The sequence below is a fragment of the Pseudorca crassidens genome, chromosome Y (genome assembly GCF_039906515.1).
Source record: "Pseudorca crassidens isolate mPseCra1 chromosome Y, mPseCra1.hap1, whole genome shotgun sequence".
Classification (NCBI taxonomy): Eukaryota; Metazoa; Chordata; class Mammalia; order Artiodactyla; family Delphinidae; genus Pseudorca; species Pseudorca crassidens.
Genome location: NC_090318.1, coordinates 2,076,962 through 2,103,926, shown reverse-complemented (window position 1 = coordinate 2,103,926; position 26,965 = coordinate 2,076,962). Strand labels below are relative to the sequence as shown.

The 26,965-nt window shown below is 47.9% G+C and overlaps 2 protein-coding genes across 11 annotated transcripts in view; both read right to left on the bottom strand.

Annotated features, from left to right (window-relative positions):
- Nucleotides 1-8,812, bottom strand: part of LOC137217846 (glycoprotein Xg-like) — a 29,827-nt gene extending 21,015 nt beyond the window's left edge. For 2 of the 10 annotated variants that reach the window (XM_067724822.1, XM_067724820.1), the window contains exon 1: nucleotides 3,842-4,410. In XM_067724822.1, coding sequence (XP_067580923.1) covers nucleotides 3,842-4,271 — 430 coding nt within the window. In that variant the 5' untranslated portion in view covers nucleotides 4,272-4,410. The other 8 variants (XM_067724827.1, XM_067724829.1, XM_067724828.1 and 5 more) reach the window with 8 other exon arrangements.
- A 151-nt stretch (nucleotides 8,813-8,963) lies between these two features.
- The window catches only part of LOC137217847 (CD99 antigen-like), a 31,779-nt gene continuing 13,777 nt past the window's right edge, over nucleotides 8,964-26,965 (bottom strand). The window contains exons 3-10 of the mRNA XM_067724830.1: nucleotides 25,802-25,840; nucleotides 24,498-24,539; nucleotides 23,792-23,860; nucleotides 22,474-22,518; nucleotides 19,265-19,309; nucleotides 17,185-17,298; nucleotides 10,765-10,821; nucleotides 8,964-9,482 (exon numbers count right to left, since the gene is read on the bottom strand). Of these exons, the coding sequence (XP_067580931.1) occupies nucleotides 9,457-9,482; nucleotides 10,765-10,821; nucleotides 17,185-17,298; nucleotides 19,265-19,309; nucleotides 22,474-22,518; nucleotides 23,792-23,860; nucleotides 24,498-24,539; nucleotides 25,802-25,840 (437 nt within the window). The 3' untranslated portion in view covers nucleotides 8,964-9,456. The remainder of the gene's footprint in view (nucleotides 9,483-10,764; nucleotides 10,822-17,184; nucleotides 17,299-19,264; nucleotides 19,310-22,473; nucleotides 22,519-23,791; nucleotides 23,861-24,497; nucleotides 24,540-25,801; nucleotides 25,841-26,965) is intronic.

Below are 26,965 nucleotides of genomic sequence, written 5' to 3'. Positions count from 1 at the left end.
GGGCAGAGCTGTTGGAATAATCATGACACGGCGCTGAGGAGGACACCATGCACTAGAAAAAACCCACCACGCATCCACGGCGGAGGCGACCACGATAGAGGCACATGTCCCAGTTCCCACTAACTAACCCCTGAATTAGTCCCTCTGAAGGAGAAAACCAGCCCCAGGCTAGCTCTGAGAAGAGGGGGGAAAACTGATTACTATCTAAAGCCCTGTCACCAATGACAGCCGCTAGCAGCAGCATTTATAGGTGCTGAATTTAATTACCTTTGAGTGGGTCCATCAGGGGACAAGAATCCCACCCCCCACAGGCAGGCAGGATCTTAGATTTTATTATTCCGTCCAGTGTCGAACGGCTGCCCTTCAAGACAATTGCTTTCCACTCCTTTACAGAGGAATTTACAGGCTTCATCTGAAGCGTGGGTTAATTGAAGCCAGTCCTTCCGGAACCAGCGTCACAGGTTAAGCCACTTTGCACGCCATACATGGGTAGGACATTCATGTCCTTGAGGGATTTCACCCAGCTGAAGCAGGACTCCCAGGGAACAAAGCCCGACTTCCTTCAGGCAAATTTAAGGTGCCCCTTTTGACTCTGGCTCCATTGTCTTTAAAAATACTATATACTTCAGGGGACTTCCCTGGTGGTCCAGTGGTAAAGCACCCGCCTTCCAATGCAGGGGACGTGGGTTCGATCCCTGGCCTGGCAACTGAGATCCCAGTGCCGCGAGGCAGCTAAGCCCACGTGCTGCAACTACCGACCCTGCACGCCTCAACTAGAGCCCGCGTGCCGCAAACTACGGAGCCTGTGCTCTAGGGCCCTCGAGCCACAACTACTGAAGCCTGCGCGCCTAGAGCCCGTGCTCTGCAGGAAGAGAAGCCACCGCAATGAGAAGCCCGTGCACCGCAATGAAGAGCAGCCCCCACTCGCCGCAACTAGGGAAAAGCCCGCACGGAGCAACGAAGACCCAACGCAGCCAAAACTAACTAAATAAAATAAATTTATAAAAATTAAAAATAATAAAGTCTACGGGAGGAAGTGCGTGGGTTATATGCAAATATGACATTATTTTATATAAGGGACTTGAGCAACCATGGATTTTGGTGTCCCAGGGGGTCCTGGAACTAATCCCCCTCAAATACCAAGGGATGCCGGTACTTTTTTAGTCTGTAGGTAGAAAAGGAGTCTTGTCTGATAAGAGAAGAAGATACAATACATGTAGAAGGGGATTTCAGAGCCACTGTATAATACAGATACAGGAAAATGGTAATGTATACCCAGGATACAATAGATACACAGGAAAAAGGGAATATAAGGAAATATATATATATGTATATATATATACAAAATCTAGAGTTATACCTGCATTATAGCTAGCTAGCTAGATGATAGATAGTTGATAGATGTTAGAGAGTTAGTTGATAGATAGATGATAGGTAGATAGATAGTTGATAGATGTTAGATGGTTGATAGGTAGATGATAGGTAGGTAGGTAGGTAGATAGATAGTTGATAGATATTAGATAGTTGATAGATAGATACATAGACAGAAGATAGATAGGTAGGTAGATAGATAGGCAGGTAGTTAGATAGAAAGGTAGATAGATAGATTTTTTTTCTCAACAAACCAAACACGACAAGCAGCCCCTGGAGTTTCCATTTCTGCTTCTATCAGCTTTTCGAAGACCTGTCTTGGTCTCATGGTCCTTCAAGTGCATCCAGGTTTGATAGCGAAAGGTAATTCAATACACTGGAAATCTGACACCGCCGCATTGTAAACTCCTATGCCTCGGACTGTAATCAAATTCTCATTTTATGTTATACACACAGTTTAGTCATTATAAGAACGGTTAAGTGACGTTCACCATAGCGATAGTCTGCTCTTCCGGAGCCTTGGTAACAAGCAGCTTGACAGCCTTGCAGGAAGTGTTTGGGGACCTCGTGAACTCGCTCACGCCGACAGCTGCTGGTGGTTTGGGGTGTGAGGGGGTGGTCCATGCATTTAACAAACTACCCAGGACTTGGGCCAGCTGCACAACATCTTCACACCGACGCACCCTGATCCAGACCTCACTACCTTTCCCGTCCCTCCTCGCACCTCTCCTGCCTGTGCATGTTCCCAGCAATGGGACCTCAGACAAATGATGGAACACCTCTGTGCCTCCGTGTACCCATCTATAAGAGGGCATCCAAAAAAAAGGGCATCAAGGGACTCCCCTGGAAGTCCAGTGGTTAAGACTCTGCGCTTCCAATGCAGGGATGCAGGGGACACGGGTTCAATCCCTGGTCAGGGAACTAAGATCCCACATGCTGTGCGGCATGGCCAAAAATAAAATAAAATAATATCATCTTCAAAAAGAAAAAAAAAGTTCCGTGTTCGATCAAAACAGGAAACATATTTAAAAAGAAAGAGAGACAGAAAAAGTGCACCACGCCTGGCAGCCCCCGCCCAAGGCTGTGTGAGAATGAACTCGATTAACACCCGCAGAGCCCGTCGCAAGTCACGCCCTCATCAAAAGAACGTAACCTGGGCATCCTCGGGAGCACTCAGCTAACGTCAGCCAGGGCCGCCTCCTGCATTGTTTTCTCTTCTGAAGAACAGCGGTTAAATCCACAATACGTTTCCCCAGCACATACGTGATGCGCTGAAGGAATCTGACATCCCATTATCCCCAAAGGAGCAACCCGACCGTGCCTGGGAGGAGGCGGAGCTGCCTGAGCCCGCAGGTGAACCCACAGTTCCTACCGTGTGCACAGCAGCAGGAATAAACGCTCAGACAGGTTTTGCTGTCTCGGTTTCTGGGCGGGTCTGTGTAGAATCAGAGCTCTGCTCTCTTGCTCTTCTCAGCCCTGGTGTCAGTTCAGGGACTAACGTCTCCCTGCAAACAGAAGCGCCTGGACTGCGTTTCTGCGTGACCCACGTGCCGGGGGGCACGTTGTGCAGACAGCAAGGATTCCTGGAAGGGTCTCGGGGAAGATCCTGGGCTCTGGGTGCCAGGATGTCTCACAAAACCACATCTGCCCCTCAACAACCATCCTCAAACAGGATAAACAGGAAATGTCACAAGACTGCCATCCAAATGAAATCCTTTCAATTCCTAACCTACAACACTTCTCACTCTTAAATCCTGCCTGGGCCTCCACCTCCTAAAATTCAAATGAGGACCAAAGGAGCTTATCCAATTGCGGTTAAATCCTACACGTCATGGGTAAATTATAGTTCCCAAACTAGGTCCCTCCCCACCTCTGCTCCCCAACAAACCAAAATCCTGGCATCCCCAGAAGAACCTGTATTGAAGTTTGGGGCGTAAACAATTCAGATGCTTTTCATTTGCCAACAGGAGGGGTGACATTGGTGAGAAATGTCTAAAAATCTGAACAGAGGCTGCCCTTCCAGCAAACCCAATCTTGGGTGATCAGTCCCACAGAACCAAGCTGGGTCTCAGCTCCATTGTCCCCATCCAGAAACGCAGCCCTGATTATTTTAAATCGAAAACAAGGAATTGAAAAATCCCAACACGCCCCAGGAACACGGGTCACTTTTTTCCGTGTGTGACACACAGAGATCAAAAGCAGACCACAAAAACAGTCGGCGTCTAAGTACTGAGTCCACACCCTACACTTCTGGATCCAATTCCCAGACCCCGAATTGGAACCCGGCCCCTTTTGCTCCCCTCAAAGCCATCATACTTGGTCTGTTTTTTTGTTTTTCTACTATCTGGCACCTTAGAGCCATTTCCTGAGTGGAAGTGGTTTGGGGCGGAGTTTTTTTTTTTTTTTTTTTAAAGCAGCCAGATAGAAATGCACACCCACGCAGCTCTCCCCAGAGCAAACCCTCCCTTACCTCGGACGTGCATCAGAGAACACAGGAACGTGAGGTAGAAAAGGCCCCACCAGGGCTCCATCCTCGGTTTCCGTTCAGGTGAACCTTCAGGGCGCGCGCTGGGCGATCCGGCCACCCCACCCTCGCTGGACGGATGTGCTGACTTCTGCTTCCCAGTTGGCAAGGGAAACAGGCAATGTCTCCAAGCAGAAAGGATGAACCAAACTGGAGTGTCTCTGCCAGAAGCCGAAGGGCTGGGCGTTCCGTCCCAAACGGCACGGCCCGGAGCCCGCGAGGCGTGTGCCCGTATACGCTGAAGGGCGTCCCGGGGAGCCCGCCTCCCTGCGCTACGCTGCCAACCAGCCTCAGGATGCTGGGGAAACGGGTGGCTGCCCCGCACCAATGGGTGTCCTGGGTCTGCTTCCCGCGGGCATGGGAGATGCACCAGCATCAAAGGCGCCAACCCTGGGTGCAGGCAGGACACTCCCTGCCCCGGGTCCTTCCCCTGAACCCTCCTGCAGGGCGACGCCAACGCCAGACCCAGCAGAGCGCCAAGGCAACGATCAGAGTCTAGACTCACGTTTACTCTCTGCTTCTACGACTTGAAGACCCTGTACCTTTAGAGTCGCGCTGCATCCGTGGACCTCAGTTTCTTTGTAGGTGGCCGGGACAGTCAGTCTGGCTGGGGATGCTGGGGCCAGAGAAGCGAATTTCACCTGGCCCTCTCTCCGCGTTTTCCACCTGAGCTGTGTAAGAAGTGGTTGGATAGAGGCTTCTAGAAAATAACCCCTCTGTGTGGAGGGAAGCATTTTGTTTCCAATTGCATACACCTGAGTTACACCTTTCAGATAGAAATTATATTATATGCGATATATATATTATTTATATATAAATGTATACATTTTACATACATCTCGGTATATATATTACAGTGCGATCTGATGCAAACTATTATATATAGAATGGTTCAACAAGGTCCTACTGTACAGCACACGGAACTATAGTCAATACCCTGTGACACACTGTCACAGAAAAGAATATGAAAAAGAATGTATACATGTATAACCGAGTCACTTTCCTGTACAGCAGAAATTAAACACAACATTGTAAATCAATGATACTTCAGTAAAATTTTAAAAAAGAAAAAAAGAACTGGTTGGAAGCACCAGAGTTATTTTATTTTTTAAACTTTTATTGGAGTATAGTAGACTTACAATGTTGTGTTAGTTTCAGGTGTACAGCAAAGTTTATCTGTTATACATATACATATATCCACTCTTTTTTTTTTAAGATTCCTTTCCCATATAGACCATTACAGAGTATTGAGTAGAGTTCCCTGTGCTATACAGTAGGTTCTTTTATTTTTTAATTTTTTTACATCTTTATTGGAGTATAATTGCTTTACAATGGTGTTAGTTTTTGCTGTGTAACAGAGTGAATCAGCTATACATATACGTATATCCTCATATCTCCTCCCTCTTGCATCTCCCTCCCACCCTCCCTATCCCACCCCTCTAGGTGGTCACAAAGCCCCAAGCTGATGTCCCTGTGCTATGCAGCAGTGGAAGCACCAGATTTATAAATTCCAGAGTTTCCAGCTCCACAGTGTGGGACATCAGATGAGCTCGTGCATTCATTCAACAAACATTTGACGCACAACTGTTTTGAGCCAGAGAGGCAGGCTAGATGCCGGCTGTGTGGAGACAGAGGAAGAAGAGTTGTTTACAAAGAGGAGGAGAGTTGCAGTGTAATGTTCGGTAATATGGGGGAGCACACCAAGGCTGGGGGGCTCCTGGGAGGTTCTGCACCCAGCTTGTGTCCTAGAGGCTTCTGGGGAGGGTTGTAGCCTCACACTGATTTGATTTGATTTTCTCTTCTCTTATTTTATTTTATACCAGCATACAGGATCTTAGTTCCCAGACCAGGGATTGAACCTGCGCCTCCTGCCCTAACCACTGGACAGCCAGGGAAGTCCTACCCCACACTGAATTTAAAGGCTGGGTAGGAAGGGGAGGGGAGGGATGGAGAGTGGAGGCTGAGGAAGGGGTGGGGCAAAGGCACATGGTAGAAAGGGGGGACCCAGGGCTTCTGTGGGACCACCTCTAGGGGGTGCTGAGCACATCGCCCAGTGGTGTGGACCAAATGCTTGTGTCCCTCCAACATGTCATCTGTGGAAGCCATAAACCCCAATGGGATGGTGTTAGACGGTGGTGTCTTTGGGGAGTGATTAGGGTTAGATAAGGCCATGAGGGTGGGGCCCCCATGATGGGATTAGCGTCCTTGTAAGAAGAGACACCAGACAACTCTCCACCAAGTGAGGACACAGGGAGGAGACGGTCGTCTACATGCCCAGAGGAGAGGCCTCAGGAGGGACCAGCCCTGCCCACACCTGGATCTCAGATTCCAGCCTCCAGGACTCGGAGAGAATATATGTCTCTTCTTTAAACCACCCAGTTTGTGGTATTTTGTTATGGCAGCAAAATAATTAAAACTCTACTGTTTTTATTATAGCTGTTTTTTCATATTATAACTGGCCACTACCTGCTCCACCACACCTGACCCCTGCAAGATGCAGTTTGAAGTACAGGTATTTTATGTATTCAAGCAGGTGTTACCAACCTTTTTCTGTAAAGGATCCCATAGGACAGAAAAAAATAAAGAAATACTTCCTGCCCTGGGAGGTCCAGAAATTTAATGGATGATGTAAACTGCATTTCAAATCAGTGGGAAAACATGGATTATTCAATAAATGGTTTGGGAATAATGGGATTATCCCATGGCGGTTTTTAAAAAACTAAATACCAAGGAATCTCTTCCTTATTCCCTTTACAGAAACGCATTCCTAGGGGATCAAATATTTTAATGTAAAAAAACCCCACAGAAGTGTTAGAAGTACGACAGCAAGCCCAGAAACCATTAACTAACTTCACTGTGCAAAAATAATAAAAATGAATGGGGGAAAATATCACTTCAGAGTTAAAAGGTGAAGGATAAAGTGAAAAAGAGTATTTGCTACTTACTTCACAGTCATAGCTTTAATATGTAAAGAGTTCCTACAAATCAGTAAGGATAGGGCCGATAACACATATAAACATAGGCAAAATGCATTCATTTCCCCCAGGAATGGAATGCAAATGGGTCCCCCTACACAGATTCTCAATCTCACTTGTGTTAAGAGAAATGCAATGTAAACGCAGTTGATTTGATATCATTTTCAACTTACAGTTTGGCACCAATCAGAAAGTTTGCACGGCAGTGAGGAAACAGATCTGACATCACTGGGGGGTATCATGAATTTGCACCTCTATGGGGGATGACTGGGCAGTGTCCATAAAAATTAAATATACACATGCTTTTTTTCCTCACAAAGCCAACTTCAGGCACTAATGCAACACACACACTTGCACACAGCCACAAAAATGTGCTTACAGAGATATTCACTGCAGCATCTTGACAGCAAAAACTTGGTCACAGCTTAAGTGGGTTAATCAAACCCATTATGACCCAGACTTGTAACAAATCCTCCACTGGTATTGTCTCCCTTTGGCCCTTAAATAAAATCTTTCTGTTGATTTCAAAATCTGTTGGACTGTGATTTCTTCATATGGGAGCTCCAAAATGATTTTAAAAAGCAATCGTTATGCCAAGTATTTAATGATCCAAGCCACATAATTTAAATTCCATTTTTCAAAAGACAGACCTTTGATAAAATCATGTTTATTTTTATGTGAACATGAAATTAAACCGAGTCTACAACAATGTACATCCACCATCCGTAAGAAAAGCCTAGTTGACATATTTCTTAAATGTATACTTATTTATGAATGAGTCATAATTTCATATCCTTAAAGAAATACCCATCCTTTCACTCTTCTCTTCTTTAATGAGGCATTTATGCTTAGAGTATGATTGCAATGCTTATAAAAATGCCAATGTTATTCAGAGTTACAAAAAGACTGCATGCGTTTTTTCTTATTATGAAGCAAGTCAGCGTGCACAATCTTGACCTCAAAGGCAACCCGCGATGACTCACTGGGGAGAACTTGGACGCTCTCGACCTTTGTACCCAGGTGCTCCGAGCCAGTTAGCAAGGGAACCCAAGCATATTGACCAACCTGGCCCTCAGCTCTTGACGACTGGCCGACCCCATCCATGGATGGATGTCATTTATTTGTGTTCCATCCTGGAGAATCCTGAATGTCATGGTCACCACTGTGCACACCAGGTCATAGGTATTTGTTGAACGCAGCAATGAATGGATAGGATAAATACCCAATGCTTTTGGTTGTTTTTTTTTTACACCATTTCATATACTCAAAAGTTATCATAGTGTCAAAGACAGAACAAGTTAAAGAGCCAGACGACGGTCTCCAGCAATACCCCGAGAAAGAAAGTCCAAACGCTTTTAGATAACGCAGGGAGGAGAGGTCACAGAAAGGATACGGGCGTGGAGAGGGGTTGAGTCCTCAACAGCAGGGGGTGGCGCAGATGCCTACCCCTCAAACTACTGGCAGTTTTTGAGCTTCAGAAGGGAGAAAGACCCAGCATTCATGACTGATACGTCATAGCAGCCCTCTCCCAAGTTAGGTGCTTTGTGAAGGCAGCCCACGCAGGTGTGCTTAACGTCATACCTTTGAACCTGGAGAGGCTGATGTGAAACACACAACAGTTCTTTACACCGTCATCCGTGACAAGAGGAAGTCTTCCCAGGAAACCGCCACTGCTCTGGGTTACTATCCTAAGAGCTTTAGACGAGGCAAGCCTGTGCCACTGGAAACTAATATTTCTGCGGAGGGTAGTCTATGGGTGGGGTCCAGCCCGTCTGCACCACCAGGGCTTCTGCACTTCCCGAGATGAACACAAAAGTCCACGCAAAGCCCTTCTGTATAAAAGCAAGCATTCTGGGCGCTGTGCAGTGCGTGCGCTGTCCTAAACGGGGGAAATGCTTCTAAAGGTGGAGAAGTCATCGTGTGTTACCGGGAGAAGAGCAGGCATTCCGTTCATTGCAAGATGCTATAAAGAGCGAGCACTTAGCGCGATCGTCTGTCTTACAGCCCCGGAGAAGGGAACAGGGGATCCATCCCACTAGTTTCACAACCTTTTTTAAAAGTCACCCCATGGCAAAACATTAAGTAAAAAGTACTTGGTTTCTAATTTCTCTTTATTAGTTTGGTGTGGGAAAAAAAAAAATCCTAGTAAATGGAAGAACTTTTGAGGAAACTAGCCGAAGGCTTACCTCACTCTATAAAAAGGTCAATGTCGGCAGAGGTTCAGACGCATTCAATTTACAGGCAATTTGTAAACAGCGCGGCGTTTCTGGTTGGGGAACTTCAGTGGGGTTGAATGACGGGGACTTGGTCGGTCAGCCTTTCACAGCACGCGGGAAACCCCTCAGGGCCGTGGAGAAGGTGAGTGTAATTGCCCTCTGCGGGCAAAACTCATCCCAAGTCAATCTCACCCACCCAGCACGGTGGTGACGCACCTCAAGATTCAAACTAGGAATCCCAAGTTGAGCAAAGGCACGGACAAGCCGGGGCTTGTTTCCGGCGGGGCCGCTCTGTCCCTGCAGGCGATCTTTGGAGAGGCTCAGCAGGCCAGCTCGAGACCCTGCTATGACTCACTTGGCGGCCGACCTCCTATTTCTCCAGAAGGGTCTGTTGAACTACAGAGGAACGAGACACAAGAACAGATTTTAAAAGGCACCCCCAGCGGCCCCGACAAGCACGCGAGTACCTGCAGGTGGAAAATTCCAGAAGCGGGTGACTCTATTTCTACAGAAGATAGAAGTGTGCTCAAAGCTCACTGCGGACAGGAAGCAAAAACTAAATCTAACTGGTTAGAAAAAACAATTCAGTACATTTCATACTACGATGCAACGGTCACTCGTAAAAAACGGACACTTCGGGAAAAGTAGAAAGAAACTAAGAAGAGGCATTCTCTACTAGCGACTTCTCTGAGACGGTAAGAAATGTCTGTAAACTACAAATTTCAGAATAAATAATTCTGTAAATGAGGGGCCACGGCGTTGGTTCACTGACAACAATGCAGGGCTAAGATTTTCGGATCAGTTCATTTCTGTTTTGGAGGTCTCTTTCGCATTTTCTTGTCCTTAAAAAAGGATAGCTCATGTTACACATCCTTCCCTTATTTGAAAGAGCAACGAGCTGGACACTTTCTAAAAGTCCGTATTTTTAGAATTAAAACTATGTTAACTTTTCACTAAAAACTTATCTCGGGACTTCCCCGGTGGTCCAGTGGTTAAGACTCTGCCTTATAACGCAGAAGGCATGGGTTCCAATCACTGGTCGGGGAACTAAGATCCCGCATGCCGTGGGGTGTGGCCAAAAACGTTAAAAAAAAACCCCAAACTTATGTCAATTCCACAGGCATCCTATGCAATAAATGTTGCCTTTCTTGGGCAAAGGAGTGGGTCTCCACATATATACACAAACGAAAGAAAGAAACACACACAGGTGTATAGACACATAATTTGTGTTTTCCTGCCGTTTTCAGAAGTGGTTCTAATCACTGAACGTCCCACCTCTGGCCCTGAGAAGTTTCCATAATTTGCACCACCTCCTGTTCTTGGTCCAATTCTCCACCAGGTTGGGAGGATTCTGTAAAAGTGACCGCAGCACGTGAAAATGCTGCAAAGGGTGCATCTCAGAAGATGCAATCCGGCCAGCTGCTGACTCCGGCCATGCGGCAGTGGGGCGACACTTGGAAAACTCTCCTGGCCGACATTTAAAGAGAACTTGAAGCAGACTTAGGTCTCACCGGAAGCCTCAAGCCCCGGAAAGTCTATGCAGCATCTCCCCAGAGAACCCCCTTGAAAACTTCGAGACACAAAGGAGCCCATCCAAGAATCTGAGCAGGACAGTGGTGAGAGGAGGTAACACAGACCCGCGAGGGGGCGGGAGGGGGCCACTCAGGACGCTTCTTACCGGGTGGCTCGGCGTTGGTGCCCTGATGGTTCTCCATGTTCATCTCGCCTTGGTCAGCTGCAAGAAGAACAAAACGCCCCAGGAGGGTGAATACCAAGACAACCTGATGGTCACTCTCAAGCTGAACTGGCCTCCCACCTCCTGTCTCCATCCGCTGCCCCCAAGCAGAGGACCGCCCTGGTCATCAGAGCATGAAGGGCACCTCGCGGGGTCTGGCTTCTTCGCGCCCATGCTTCTTCAGTCTATCATTTTATTTCCCAATTTCTACTCCAAAAGTTTTCGAACACACATACGTCAACGCAAAGGGGACCATGCCGCGCCCCGCCGGCCCCCAGAAACGATCTCCCAGCATACAGTGCGAGGCGACAGAATTCAAAATGCACGGGCGAGCGGGGCGGGGGACAGGACGGGACGACAGGGTGGAGGGCGGGATGCAGTGGGAGACTGGGATGAGCAGATGCAAACGGCTAATGCTGAGGATGGATCCACAACAAGGCCCTACCGTAGAGCACAGGGAACTCGATTCGATATCCTGGGATACGCCATCATGGAAAAGATTATGAAAGCGAACGTATATGTGTATAACTGAATCACTGCTGTGCAGCAGAAATTAACACAACATTGTAAACCAACTACACTTCAGTTAGAAACAAACAAAAACGCAGGAGAGATTCCCAGTCAGAACATGTTTATTTCTTTACTGCATGCTTGGGAAGGGACACGGAAGCATGTATGACGTGAAAAGGACTGAAGTAGCTCACGGGACCCTTGACGACCGTTCTCCTATATTCCCGAAGCTTTGATTTTTGCAAAACAGAAGCATCTGGGGTTAGCATCGTGCGTGAACGCCCAACACCACTTTTAATCCCGGTCCCAGAAACACGCATCTCCCATCTGTATGAAATGGATTCTGTGAGCCACCACCCTTTCCCCCAACCACGAAAGGAGACCCCAGTCAGAGACCAAAATTCTAAGATGACAAAAAAAGAAAGAGAAACACCCAAAGAGGAGAGAGTTTGAAGAGATCTGTGAAAACACTGCAGGGCGGTCACTGCCAATGTCACGTCTTCTGCTGGCCGGGCAGGAGGCAGGCTCTGGACATGCTCACATTGTAGAGTCAACTATTATGACGATAAATCCTAAATGTGCTTTAATTTCACATGACAAAGAATCTCCCTACCAAAAGAAAAACAAAGGAAGAAAAAACCCAGTCAAAATATTCTAATGGGTCTGCAGAAACCCTATATCCAGGTATGTTCAAGGAAAAGAAAAAAAGAAATGCCCCTGGGAAATAATAAAGTACAGCCAAACCCAAATCCATGTGGGGCCAAACGTTATTTCCAACAAGTAAAAGACATGTTCAATCCATTATCTGAAGAGATATTTGGGGGGAGGGGGAGGGGATGCCGGCACACCCAGTTTTGATGTTGGTGTCACCAACGCCCAGCATTTGGGGAGAGCCTGAGAGTGGGTGGGTGCTTCGTGGGCGGGGAAAGGGATCGGCCCCCTGGGATCCGTTTAGCCGGAGCCGTGTGGTCAGGGATGCAGGGCCGGATTCCCCGATGCCAAGCGCCCAACCCAACCCCGTGGACCCCTAAGAGGAGACCCGGGCTCCACCAGGTGCATCTTCCCGCTGCAACCTCAACACTTAGAAGGCCAAACACACCCCATCTCAAACTCAAAACCAAAGCAGCTCACATGCCTTTCTTTTAAGCCAGGAGCCACTCGAGCTATGAAGGCAACTACAGCAATGGCAGCTTTCGGGGTCTCTCTGTGTGCGGGCTGTTTATGTAAACACAGCAGGCACTGGGGGCCAAAAGCAGACCCCAGAGACCACTGACCGGCAGGGTCTCATCTGTAGATCACACCCAGGACTTCATTCTTGGGGCACAGAGATTCGATTTAAATGCACCCCTGTGCTAACCGGGACACGGGCTTTATTTCATCAGAACCAAGAAATCTGCGACGCTTTCTTCAAAGACCCAGACGGCCAGCAAGGTGACCACTTGTCAAGGCCATCAAGGTGACCGGTGGAAGATGACCAGGCCCACGGGAGGAGCACGGAGAGCCTCCGCTGCAGGGTTTTTTTTTTTTTTTTTTTTTTGCGGTACGCGGGCCTCTCACTGCTGTGGCCTCTCCCGTTGTGGAGCACAGGCTCTGGACGCGCAAGCTCAGCGGCCATGGCTCACGGGCCCAGCCACTCCGCGGCGTGCGGGATCCTCCCGGACCGGGGCACGAACCCGCGTCCCCTGCATCGGCAGGCGGACTCTCAACCACTGCGCCACCAGGGAAGCCCGAGAAGCCAGCACAAGAAGGAGATGGTCTGATGTTAAAAAGAAAAAAAAAAAATGCAGCGATGACTTCCACGCTTACGGGGATATACAAGGATGCAAGAATTCTAGGGTGTCAAGATCCCAACACTCACGTCTCCGCTGACCTCAGAAATTTAAGATCGTGAGATTTTTAGGTTTTGCCTAAATATGTGGATTTTTTCTTCACCCGCTGCGAACTGGGAAATTCACATAATTGGCAAAAACTGATCTGAGCAAGAGTTAGGAAATACTTCATGGAAATGGACCATAAAAATCCAGGGGCTATGGAATCAGAAGGGTAAAAATTCCATCATGAGCGTGAGAGAGGAAACCCTATGACCCAGGGCCGGCTTTGCCCCAGGACTCTGAAAACAGGACGGCTCACCCCCTGCAGGATACACTGGCAAGGATGGGGGATGCTGAGAAACCTGGTTCGTTCATGGAAGCCCCCGCCGGTACCATTTCTTTCTGTTGGATTTTACGTTAAAAGGAAATGTCTGCATTTCTCTTCCTTATTCTGAAGCTACCTGGGCCTTAAAATATCATATCATACGCTTCTGTGCACCGTGAAGGGAGAAAACATATAGGATTCAAGGCATGGCATCTGGTCTGGGAGAAACACATCACGGTGGCAGTTTTACTAATAAGGAAAAGGACAAATGACAAGGTCTGCTTTCGACTCTGCGTCTTGGTAGATAAACACGGATCGGAAAGGACGATCTTGAGGCCCCACCTGGGGTTTTCTGCTCATCCCTAGGTCTTCGACTCATCTGAAACGGAAAGTCAGGAAAGGAAAATGAAAGAGAAACAAACAACGAGAAGTAAACGTCCGAAAGGTTTGCTTCAGGTGCGTGCCCACAGCCCAGGCAGCAGTGAGAGCGGTTAGGAAGATGCCCTCTGGGCTCAGAAGTTGAGGAGACAAGCTGACAGAGCAGAGCATCACAGAGTGGACACCAGAATTAAGTGGGGGGAGGGAAGGGGGGCGGGGAGGAAAGGAGGGAAGGCAGGAAGGGAAGGAGGAAGGAAGGAAGGAAAGAAGGGAGGGAGAGGACATGCCAGTAGCTCATTTCACCAAAGCCGCAAGAATCTGCTACCATCAAGGACAAGGGAAGCAGCTGGCGGATGTGCAGTGAGCAACGAGAATCAGCTATCGACCGCATCCAGTGACAACAACCAAACACTGTGCCCTGTCCCAGCGGGTCAGTCTCAGCGTCACCCATCATTTAAACTGGTGACTTGAACCCAACCCACGAAAACGCAAAGACACACATCAACCAGGAGCCTGCGTCCCAAAACGGCTTTAAGAGGCCAGCTTGCATCACTTGGAAGAAAACCAGATTAAACTCCTAGAGTCACAACTTCAAACCTTTAGGCATAAAAGACAGAGCTACCAAACTTTGCTGGCCGTGGAGGTTTTCTCATACCTTCTCACAAAATGTAACACGGAGAAGCTCTTAACTAAGTATATATCAAGACTGACAGTACTAGATGGATGTGTCTCCACGTTGGGAAAACACATCTGCTCCCCCCGTAAGTGCTCGAGAGGAGGCTTGGCGCAAATTCAACAGACACTACAAAATTCAATACAACAACGAGGTCCCGGAAAGTCACTCTGCAAACTGCCACGCTCAGAGAATAATGGTTTACCCCAAACCATGCTTCCTCCAAGGACGCGAGCTCACTGTACCCGCTGGAGCCACATCCTCCTTACGAAATCTCCAGGCTCACAGCTGCACACCTTAAAATAACCACCCCAGAAATAAAACCTGTAAGATAGTCCTGCACGGACCTGAAAAGGTCTAGCATCGTCACGTACCCGATACCTGGCCATCTCTGTTCATAAAAACACATAACTGACAACGAACACTGAATTCATTTTATAAGGCAGGTCTATAAACCGCACGTAGTCAGAAAGATGCTCACTGTTTGCGTTAGACTCAGTGCTTATATGAGAAAAGGGACCCAAGTTTCTTTGTGTCACTGCTGGACACTTTACAGCTGGAGACAAAAGTGCTTAATTACTGAAATCAGAAACACCCGCTCCCTTCCCTCATGAAGGTTCACCCCCCCCTTTTTTGTCCTTTTTCTTTGTGCATCTGCATCAGCTCAAGACCATGGACCTGTGAAAACCACAAAGCAAATCAAAAATGTAAAGTCGCACCTAATGTTAATTCAGCCTACGAAGACAGACTGGAGGACATACTCTAGGGGAATGAATGGAGCCAGCCTCTCTGGAAGCGAAAGTTGAATCCTCACCTGCTCTGAGCCAGTTCTTCAGAAAGTTCGCTTTGGTTTTGAAAATCGTACGTTCAACTCTTTCTACCCGGGAAGCTTTCCGTTTCCATGCCCACCCCTTCCCCCTGCTATGGTGGAACAGTGCTTGAAACCAAGACCAAGACCCCGGGGTGGGGTAGGGTGGGATGCAGAACACTTGGTTTTCCCAATTTCTGAATCCCTTTTCCAAATAGTAGATGATGTCAAGTCTATTAAGACTCTTGGATGTTTCCTCAAATCCCTGTGTCTTGACATACGAACATCCAGAGAGTCATATATCCCATTCACACGGTAACAGAAATGCTTTGTAATTCCAGAGTCCAACTGGGGTTCACCTGAAGATTTTCAGAAAATCTCGGGGCCAGGACTTCCTGTGCCTCTTGCCTAGTGAGTGCCTTCCTCTCCTGGCTGAGCGTCAAGCTCTGAGTTTGAGCATCTTCAGAGAAAGCGGAAAGTGGGATTGAAAAGGAAACAGAAATTCACTTCTATCGAATCCCTAGTCTTTTAAGTCTTTGCTCGTTCTAGGAGAAGCAAAAGAAAAAGGTGTTTTCTTTTGTGCTGTTTCCCCCCACTCGGTTCTAACTGTAGATCTTTTATAGGTATCTCCTGGAACTTGGTCATCTATCCATTTGGGCATTGCTGGACGCCCACCATTCCGCCAGCCAACCACACTTTCCTGAGCACGGCCAGATGGAAGGCGACCCACTCAAACGAGGGAAATAAGATGCACTCAGGCACCCTTACCCTCCACTGCTAGCAGAGGGATATAAAAATGGCCTCTTATTTTAGGTCTCTGAATCCAAACGCTGTGTCAGACTTTTAATTTCAGGCTATAAATAGTGTTTGTGAACCTAGAAATCTGGAATGATGGAAGATGAAGGATAAACTCCATCCCTAGAGGGTAACTTGGCCTCCATCAAGTCTTCTGGGAATTTCCCAAGAACCCTCAGGAAAGGGTCCTTTAGGCAGATGACACCTATGGCCAACGGCAAAGTATGGATAAGGACTTAGGGTCATACACAGAAGGGAAGTTCAGATACCACAAGCCTCCTCCATGGAGGATGGGCAGCCACAGCCACAAACACCGCAACCCAGCCCTTGCTGGTTCTCAAAGCCAGACCTGGACAGAACCTTCCAGAAATGCACAAACATAAACTGTGCTCAGAACAGCAGAACTCACTGATGTCAGGACGAATCCTAAGTAACTTAGCATTTGAGTACAAAGTCCCAAAATGGCCAGTGATGGAATTCCGATCTCTGTGCTGTAACGGTGGTATTTGGCGGTCCATGTAAATAACAATGAAAGAATCGTAAGAACTAACATTTCTTCCACACTCACTCTCTCCCAGGCAACCTGTCAAGACTTTCACACATGACCTTATTGACCTTCACCCATGACCTTACTGACCTTCACGCATGACCTTACTGACCTTCACCCATGACCTTACTGCCCTTCACACATGACCTTACTGCCCTTCACACATGACCTTACTGACCTTCACGCATGACCTTACTGACCTTCACAATGACCTTATTGACCTTCACAAAAATCCTAAAGCGCAGACTCTCATCTCTCCCCGTTACGGGGACGCCCGCCCCCCAAAATGGAATGGTTAGTAACTTGCACCAGCTCACACGGCTAAACGCAGGAGACGCTGGGATCAAAGCCACAAAGTCAGATCCCAGTTTTCTAGCCACTTCAGGACCCCCTCGGCCGCCTTCCACGTGTTTGTGCCAACCTGAGCTCTGCTTTTTAGTTCTTTTTTTTTAAAAGAAAGCACGCTTTTCAAAGCAGCAAGGCCCCATGGAAAGGACGCGGCGGTGAGCGCCTTACCGTTCTCTCTGAAGCAGAGCTTCTTCTTCTGGTAGGCGATGAAGCTGGAGATGGCCCCGGCCACGGCCACTGCGACGGCACCGATGATCCCAGGGACCACCCCCGGGGAGTCGGCTGTGGAAGGAAGCACAGGACACCATGACACACGTACCCCTCGCGCACGGACCACGCCGGGGGCTGGCGGCCCTGCCCGGAGGAAGGGGGTGGGGCTGAGGCCTGAGAGGCGGGGCCCCCGGTAACCACGGAGGGCCCGTCACTCCGGAGCCACGTCGGAATTCATGTTACTCCGCGAGCTGTTTCCAACCCAAGAACTGGCTCCCAGTGGGAGGCCAAACCCCACCCTTCCCCACCCCTAGGACCAGCTCAGCTGCCCTCCCAGCTCAGTGGGGAAGGCCTCAGGTGGGCGATAAATCCCGGCGGGGACCATCCAGAGGCCGTGTGACCTCAGGCCGCCAGGTGGCCGTCTCCTCATGTACCTTCCGAAAAATCAGAGTCGCCCACCTCTTCGCTAGTCTCATGTGCTCTACGGTGACGGGGTTTCCACCCCCCACCGAGAATCCTAAAACTACCTGCATCCGCCCCACATCTACAGCTGTTTCTTGACACGGCAGGTGCACAAGACATCCTCCCCCGTGAATAAAAAGGAGGACGGTGTGATGGACGGTTCACCCTATGTGTCAGCTGGACTGGCCAGGGCCTGCTAGGCAGCTGGGAACACTTTATTTCTGGATGTGTCCATGTGGCCCTCTCCAGAAAAAAATAACGTTCGAACCCGTTAGCCTGGGTAAAAGCCCTCACCAACGTGGACGGGCATCGTTCAATCCACTGAGGGTCTGATGAGATCACAAAGGGACAATTTGCTCTCCGCCTGAGCTGGCACGTCTGTCTTCTCCCGCCCTTGGACATTGGTGATCCTGCTTCTTGGGATTTTGGACTCAGACTGGGACCTACGCCATTCGCTGTCCTGGTTGTCGGTGTTTCGCATGGGGACTGACTGGCCACTTCCCTGAGTGTCCGGCGTGCAGACAGCAGATCGAGGCCCTTCTCAGCCTCCGTAACTACGTGGGCCAACTCCTTACAATAAGTGTCTTTCTACTCATCTCTATACATCCTAGTGGTCCCGTTTCTCTGGAGGACCCTGGGTAATATGGGTGGCGTTCCTTCTTAGGGCACCATGGGAGGGCGACTGAACTTAAAATGCAGATCCCGTCAGTAGCAGGTAGACCTCAAGCTAGTGCTCTTCACGGACACTGTGGGGTTTTTTGTTTTTTGGGTTTTTTTTTGCGGTACGTGGGCCTCTCACTGTTGTGGCCTCTCCCGTTGCGGAGCACAGGCTCCGGATGCGCAGGCTCAGCGGCCATGGCTCACAGGCCCAGCCGCTCCGCGGCATGTGGGATCCTCCCGGACCGGGGCACGAACCCGTGTCCCCTGCATCGGCAGGCGGACTCTCAACCACTGTGCCACCAGGGAAGCCCTGGTTTTTTTTTTTAACAAATTGAAGGTTTGTGGCCACCCTACGCCAGGCAAGTCTATCAGCGCCATTCTTCCAACACCATTTGCCCACCTCACGTCTTTGCATCACATTTTGGTAATTCTTCTAATATTTCAAGTTTTTCATTATGATTCTGTTTGTGACGGTATCCGTGATCTCTGACGTTACTCCTATGACTCGCTGAAGACTCAGAGGGTGGTGAGCATTCATTAGCAATAAAAAGTTTTATAAATCTAGGCCTGCACGTGGTGTTTTTTCTTGGCCATAATGCCGCTGCACACTGAACAGACTACAGTGTAGTGTGAACATCCCTGTTAGATGCACTGGGGAACCATACAATTCGTGCGACTTGCGGTATCGCGATATTCGCTTGACTGCGGTGGCCTGGACCTGAATCCTCAGCATCTCCGGGGTCTGCCTATGTTTCCGCTGAGCCCCCTTGGAACGCGTGTCCAGAGAACCATTCTTCATGTCAGTATCTTTCAGATGACGCTGCAAATACTAAAAGTGAGGCTGTGACCACTGGCTCCTGCTTTCCTCAATAGTACACGTGAGGAACCCAGGACATCAGGAACCAGGGGTACGTACCCTGGTCCGCCCCTCCAGGCCTCTGGTTGCCGCCATCACCGCCTCCTGTAAGAGAGGAACGAGGCTTGGTGACAAATGGCGCTGGGAAGACGTTCGGTAACCGAAAACTCATACCAAGGACCAGCTCCTCTGACCCTGAGTTGTGAAGGTTCCTTAAGAGGAATGACCGTGGGACTGATGACGCCGTTAATATCAGGGTGTCCCTTTCCACTGATGGGAGGGGCTGTCCTCATTCTGCGGGAGGTATCACCTGTCTTGCTCCCGTGTCCCTGAAATCCAGGCTTGGCACCTGACTCAACCCCCTGGCCCCATGGTGGGCCCCAGGAGACCCACTGAGTCTTCAAAGTCCCCCAGGGATTCGGGGAGAAACCCAGCAAGGGCCTCAGAGCCCACCTGAGAAGTGCGCACAGCTCTACTCCACCCTTGAAGAAAAAGAAGAGAAAAAAAAGAGAGGAAAAAAAAGTGGAGAAAAAAAAGAAACTAAGAAACCTAAATGCTCGCATGGCTATGGGGTCATCCCAGGCACATTCCTGTTACCTCTCAGGCCCCCAGTCTCACTAGGGGTGGTTGTCAGCCATGTGCCATCCAGGGACCCACCACCTCTGGGTATGGTCTTCCTTCATGCTTTCCCCGGGGCTAAGGGATACCGCTTCACCACCCCCTCTACTTTTTCCACATTTAATGCCAAGGGATACTCGATGTTTTTGTTGTTGTTTGTCTCGTTTTGTTTTTTCTTTTTGCCCACACTACGCAGCTTGTGAATCTTAGCTCCCCGACCAGGGACTGAACCTGCACCCTCGGCAGTGAAAGCGAAGAGTCCTAACCACTGGACCGTCAGGCCGTTCCTGATACTTGATGTTAAGCTGATGCTTGTACAATTATTAGTGCACAAACCAGGAATCCACCCAGTGGACTGTACACTTGTGAGGGTGCCTTTAGCTTTGTTTAATGTCAGCCAGTCACTCCCAGTGTGTCTTTACAGTATAGTCACACAGGCACTGCATGTTACATGGCTATGGAGCAACACTGCCTGCTACAAAGGAGGGGCTGCATGTTACGCAGCTACAGAGCCAGCGTACGGCCTGTTACATTCAGTGGGTAAGAGCACGTTACACGGGTATCAAACTAGAATCCTGTCTGTTAACACTCCTCAAAATGGGGCGATCTTGTACAGCACCTAGAGATGTAAATTTAAACGGAAAACCAATTAGAAGGTAGACAGCTAGCCACTGCAGACATGACTTTGGGGACCAGGGTAGAAGGGGTTTACTCTGAAAGGTATGTGAGCTCAAGAGGGGAGGTAGGGGCATTCCCGGTAGAAGGCAAACGAGACGATAAAAAAGCATGTCACCGTAAGGGCGTGACTGATAGAAACAGACTTATAACCCTTTGGGGGCTGGTTCATCCATTGATGTCAATCAATGGCACTCCAACAAGCAAGGATTCAAAGCAAAAATGTTTCCAGTAACATTTAAGGCAGGCCAGAGAGGAATGAACCCAGCAATCTCTTACATGGTCCTCTTACCAGTGGGACTATCAACGATCCCAGCCATTCTGGAAAGCAATTTAGCAATCCATGAAGGGATGTAAAAGTGGGAACTCCTTTCAGAAACCCTACTTCTTAGAAACCACCTTAAGGGAACCACATGGAGGACATCCGATATCAAAGCGTAAAGATATGTACAAGAAACTGGTGCAGAATCTAAAAATCACAACAGACTAGTGAAAATACCAAAAAAGCAGCAGCCTCACAGATATAGAGAACAAACGAGTGGTTCCCAGTGGTTCCCAGTAGGGAGGAGTGGTTCCCAGTCTGTGCCCAGGGGGACGGGCAAAATAGGGGGAGGGGATTAAGAGGTACAAACTACTATATATAAAATCAATAAGCTACAAGGATAGATTGCACAACACAGGGAATAGAGCCAGTATCTTATAATAACTTTAAATGGAGTACAACCTAGAAAAATACTCAATCACTACGTCATACACCTGAAACTTATACAATACTGTACATCAACGATAAACTCAAAAAAAAGTATTAAGGAGTATCAGGCAGTTAACAAATAAAAATGTTATTTTTTTATTAAAAAAAAAGAAACTGGTATAACCTAAATGCTTAAAAAGAGAAGGGAGAATAAATAGATTTTACACGCAGGGGGAAGAACACGGGTCAGGGCGGGAGTGTGGGGAGACATCAGAGCATGAAAGTCCCTCCCCAAGGAGGTCAGAGTCATGGGTCACATGACTCTGACACATCATCTTATTATTATTATATTTATTATTATATATTATTATTATTATTCACCGTTTACGCTCCATTCTCCAAGAAACAAACAAGAACCAGAGCTCGATGGCAGAGTTAGAAATAAAAGACTTCCCAAACTGGGGGCTGAAGCCAGGGTTTTCTACCTGGGGGGGGGGAAGCTGGAGTTAACTGCCATGGAAGGAGCTTCCCTCCAGGTGGAGGTCCAGAGGCTCTGAGTCTGCAGCCCTCCTAGGAGGCTGTGGGCCAAGAGTGACGCCCAAATTCAAGCCTGACGCACAATCTTTCCCCACCTCCTGAGGGTGACCCAAAGGAATCCTGGGGGAGAAGATCTTTACCTTGTGTCTGGCTATTCCTTATATATTACATACACATATGCTACACATATACCTATTTTAGATTACATATGCATAACAGATGAATACAGTAAAAATATATTTATATGTAACATACATATACACTATCATTTATACATACATAAGTACATAAAAGTGACTATATATTTCATCAAGTTATAACTATTCTAAGCATATATTAATTTTACACTTATTTTTTATTATATTTAAATACTGCTTTGCCTCCACATGGACCTAAGATTTTAAAGACAGAGGTGGAAAAGGACCTACGGTAGAGCACAGGGGACTCCGCTCAATATTCCGTAATCACCTACACAGGAAAAGAATTTGAAAAAGAACAGACACGTGTCTATGTAGAACTGACTCACTCTGCTCTACACCTGAAGCTAACACAACATTGTTCATCACCTCTACTCCAATATAAAATAAAAAACTGAGGGACTTCCCTGGCGGTCCAGTGGTTAACACTCTGCCCTTCCTGGCGTGGGTTCAATCCCTGGTCAGGGGAACTAAGATCCCACATGCCGCGCGGCGCAGACAAAAGATTAAAAAAAAGAGAGAGAGAGACAAAAAAAGGAGGGGAACCCTACCTCCATCTGAAGTCCCATCAGTAAGGTCCGAATCCGAAAAGCCATCTAGAAGGAAAAAGACAGCATCATGTCTCACATCAGAACCGTCGGGAGCATCTTGATGTCTTGGGGTGAAGGGAAACGTATCAGAATCAAAAGCAGACATGGGGTGGCGGGGAACCCCATACACGTACTACTCTATGGAAGGAATCTTTCAAAGATACAATTACTGGACTTCCCCAGTGGCGCAGTGGTTAAGAATCCACCTGCCAATGCAGGCGACACGGGTACGAGCCCTGGTCCGGGAAGATCCCACATGCCGCGAAGCAACTAAGCCTGTGCGCCACGACTACCGAGCCCACGAGCCACAACTACGGAGCCCGCGTGCCGCAACTACTAAAGCCCGCGCGCCTAGAGCCCGTGCTCCGCAACGAGCGAAGCCACCGCAATGAGAAGCGCACGCACCGCAACGAAGACCCGACGCAGCCAAAAATAAGTAAATAAATAAAATAATTTATTTATTAAAAAAAAAGAAATAAAACCATAAGAAAGCATATGAAGGTGGCTTCAATTTGCTTTGCAACTCATACTTCTAAAATAGCAGAGAAACATAACATTTTCAAAATTAGGGATTAGTTATGACAGTATATAACTGCCAAGAAAAGTCATATGATAAAAATTATTAAATGGCATAAGAAAATGCTTATGGAATACTAATAAGCAAAACATAATGTTATGACACAGTGTGAATAAAAGATTGACAGTTTTACTTAACAGTTGTTTCATTTAAATTGATATAAAATACTAGGGAGAAAAACCATCTTCACTGTGGTAGAGGATGGACAGTATTTCTACTTTTCTGCATTAAAAATTAAACAAATGTATAAACAATCAAAAAAGCCAACTCAAGATCTGAAGTTTCAACAGCCATTCAACTCAGAACACTGATGTTGGTCAAATGCTCAGAGAATACTATGATGTGTCCGAAAAAAGGCGGCAAAAACCTTTAAAAAAAAAAAACAAAACCAAGAGCTTCTCTAAAGGGAAAGAACAAGCTGATACGTTTCTCCATATTGATTCTCTATATTTAAAATCTTACATTTAATGTTTTAAAGTTTCCATTAAAACCTTGGAAGTTAAATCAGCAAACTAAAAATCAACCCCGAACCAAAAATATCTTTTTGAAAACTGTTTTCCACGACTGGAAGATGGGCATTACCTCGCGCAGAGAGTTCACAGTAAGATCGCGCTAAATCTGAAATTACCTCCTTTCAGCTGACATGGAAATCGCTGTACTCTGAAAAACACACAAGAACCCACAGGGGCGAGAAGGTCTTACCAGAAGAGCCGGGCTGCTTGGGGTTTGGATTAGGTTTTGGTTTGGGTGCTTCGGGTGTCACCGGGTCATCTGTAAAAGAGGAGAAGTGCAATTATGAGCACTTTGCAGTCAAAACAACAAAACGTGCACTTGCACACAGGTGGTTTACTGAACAGTTAGAAACGGAAGCGTGTCCTTTGTCACGGCGGGGCAAGTACTTTGTCATGATGGGGATACCCATACACACAGGCACCTGTGGACTTCTTTCCATCATCATTCAGCTGCAATACTTAAATTCATGTATTTCCAATAGAAAATAAAGCAGACGGCTGGACCAGCTACAGAGTCTGCGGAGCCCGGGGCAAAATGAGAATGCAGAGTCCCTTGCTTAAACTGTACTAAGAAATTCAATATGGCGGCCACAGAGCAGTCCACCAAGGAGGGAAGCCCTTCTGAGTGTGGAGCCCTGTGTGACCCTACGCACCCACGAGGCCAGCCCTGGCAAGGACATTCAGTTTGTCTTATATCACCCCAAAGACTGTAAGAGCTTTAAAATAAAAGCAGGCCTACGGATAAAAGCCAGAAAAACTCAACCACAACAAACAATACATCTATCCCTTAGGTTTTCGTGGTAAAAACGAATTCGACTTATTTAAAAGAGACAAGCCTCTTTGCAATGATAAATAAGCAAGTCAGACACATAGGAGATTTAAGAGGTACCACTTACTGTTCCCTCCACCAAGGGCATCTTCTAAATTGAAGTTATCATCTAAAGGAGAAAAACAGATAGTTAATACTGAAGTTCTGGGTGAAACGAGGAACAGAAATGACTTCCTTAATAGATGGAGGAAACACTGCATCTCCACATCTCCAAACACTTTCCTGAATACCAGTCTGACCAACGTCTCAACAGAAAAACCAAATTCCTGACCGTATCCACATCATCCTTCTCTCCAAGGAAAGGAATAAAAGGCAAAAACCAAACCAAAACAATGAAAGTAATTTATAAATCAAGTACGCCCATGGACCGAGTTGAAATTCCAACTTCCGCCTGCAGACAGTTCTTCCCCGGGGACTGTTCATCCTAGCATCTTCCCCTACCAAGTTGCCAACAACTTCCACAAGGTAGATAGTACGAGTTAAGGGGGGAAGTCTGAGGCCAGATCTGGGCTTGTGCCCACCAAGAAAATGATTCAGCTGACCCAGGTGTGCTTGACAAAATGATATGACAACTCCTGATGGCTTCTGAGGTTGCCTTCTTAGTTTTAAGGACTCTTTGCAAGTCCCAGCAACATCTAGGTGAGCCTGTGTATCCACCCAACACGATGTACTGACCCATCACGAGTCACGACTGGGAAACACCGTTGCTGCCCCAGGGAGCAAAGTCCATTCTTCAATAATGACTGGTCCAGCATCCTCCGCGTGCCTGCACAGGTCAAGGACCTGGCTCTGAACAAGGCTATCTTTTCCCTCATAAGATGCCCTTCTAGATGAGAAGCCCAACATTTGAAGAGAGCTATCACATTTTTAAAAAAATCAGTGATAAGAGCTCTGTAACTCTGGGCATCGATTTTACTGTGGGTGACTAACCACCAATGAATCTGACCCTTGGTCAGTTCCATGATCGGTCTGATTCCTGACTTTTATTGGAAAGGGTTAGTGACAGCTAGTAGGCTCCTCCTAGAGGCTGAGATCGAAGTTTGCTCATGGGTTATAGGAGGGTCCCAGGGTCCTAAAACTGTTCCTGCCAAGAAATGAGTATCCAAAACCAGGGACAGACACTCAGGAAAAAGGCATCCCGAGATGCCTTCCAGGGGACCCAAACGCATCTCGCCAAAGTGTCAGCGCCCGTTCTCTTACAGCTGCTGTGGTCTTGAAAGCACCCGCATCCCAGCATAATTCAAATATTAACCAGGCTGGACCCAGAGCCGGTGAATCGCTGACCACGTCTCACCCAGCTCTTGGGAAAACTGGGGCGCACGACAACGATTTCTCGGCTGGGTTTGCACGCTGGGCGCCTTTGCTTCTTACCGGTGGCTTTTTTTGGTGGGACCGGAGTGGGTTTCTTGTCTAAAGAGAAAAGACATTTCTGTCAGTAAAACTTGCAGCTGGGACACAGAAGGCAACTCCCGACACTGTTCTGTTTTCCTTAAAAAGACTCAGAAAACGTTTGAAGCATCGTTTTTTCCTGGCAGTGGCCAAGCACTGGAGGACCCACGGCAACAGGAACATAGGATGATGTCGACCATGGCTGCCACCGAGACCAAGGACCCCTCCCACCTCATGACGCCAAGTGGGGGGACTGTGAGTGAAAGGGGAACCCGGGAGAACACAGGACACAAGGGAGAGCCCGGGACCTGTGTGGGAGAAGGAGGGACAAGGAACCCTCAAAGGCTGTGCACATTCACTGCGTGCAGCACACCTTTTGCTCCTTGGGACCCCCAGGCAACCCAGGCAGTGTGGGCTGAGGCCATTAGGACCACAGACACCTCCCCGGCATCTCTCCCCACCAGCCAGTGAGGGTTCCATCATCAAGAAGAAGACGTAACCCCCGCTGGCTTTGGGGAATACTACTGCCCTCACGGTTTTGACTCACACCTCTGCATCGGACCCCAGGAGTGAAAAAGATATCTTGGGGCCCTGACATCCATACCGTACTATGTATAAACTAGGTAACTAACGAGGACCTACTGTAGAGCACAGGGAACTCTACTCAGTGCTCTGTGGTGACCTAAGTGGGAAGGACATCCAAAAAAGAGGCGATATAGGTATACGTATGACCGATTCACTTTGCTGTACCGCAGAAACTAACACAACGGTGTAAAGCAACTGTACTCCAATTAGAAAAAAAAAAAGATGCTTTCGGTTGAATACTGGGCTCCCAAATTCACATCCACTGGGAACCTCAGAACGTGACCTTATTTGGAAACACTGGTTAAGATGTGGCCACAGTGGATTAGCACAGACCCTTATAGACGAGTGCCTTTATCAGAAGGAAATGGGAAAACATAGAGGCACGTGAGGCAGAGGCAGAGACTGGGGTCATGCAGCCACCAGCCAAGGGATGGAATCAGTGAGCACACGGGGGACCAGCCCACGGGGGACCAGCCCCTTCCCCAAGCGCATGGCAAGCCCACGTGGCATTCATTCACCACCACAGAACGTGGAAATTATTCCACCAAAAAAGGTTCATTT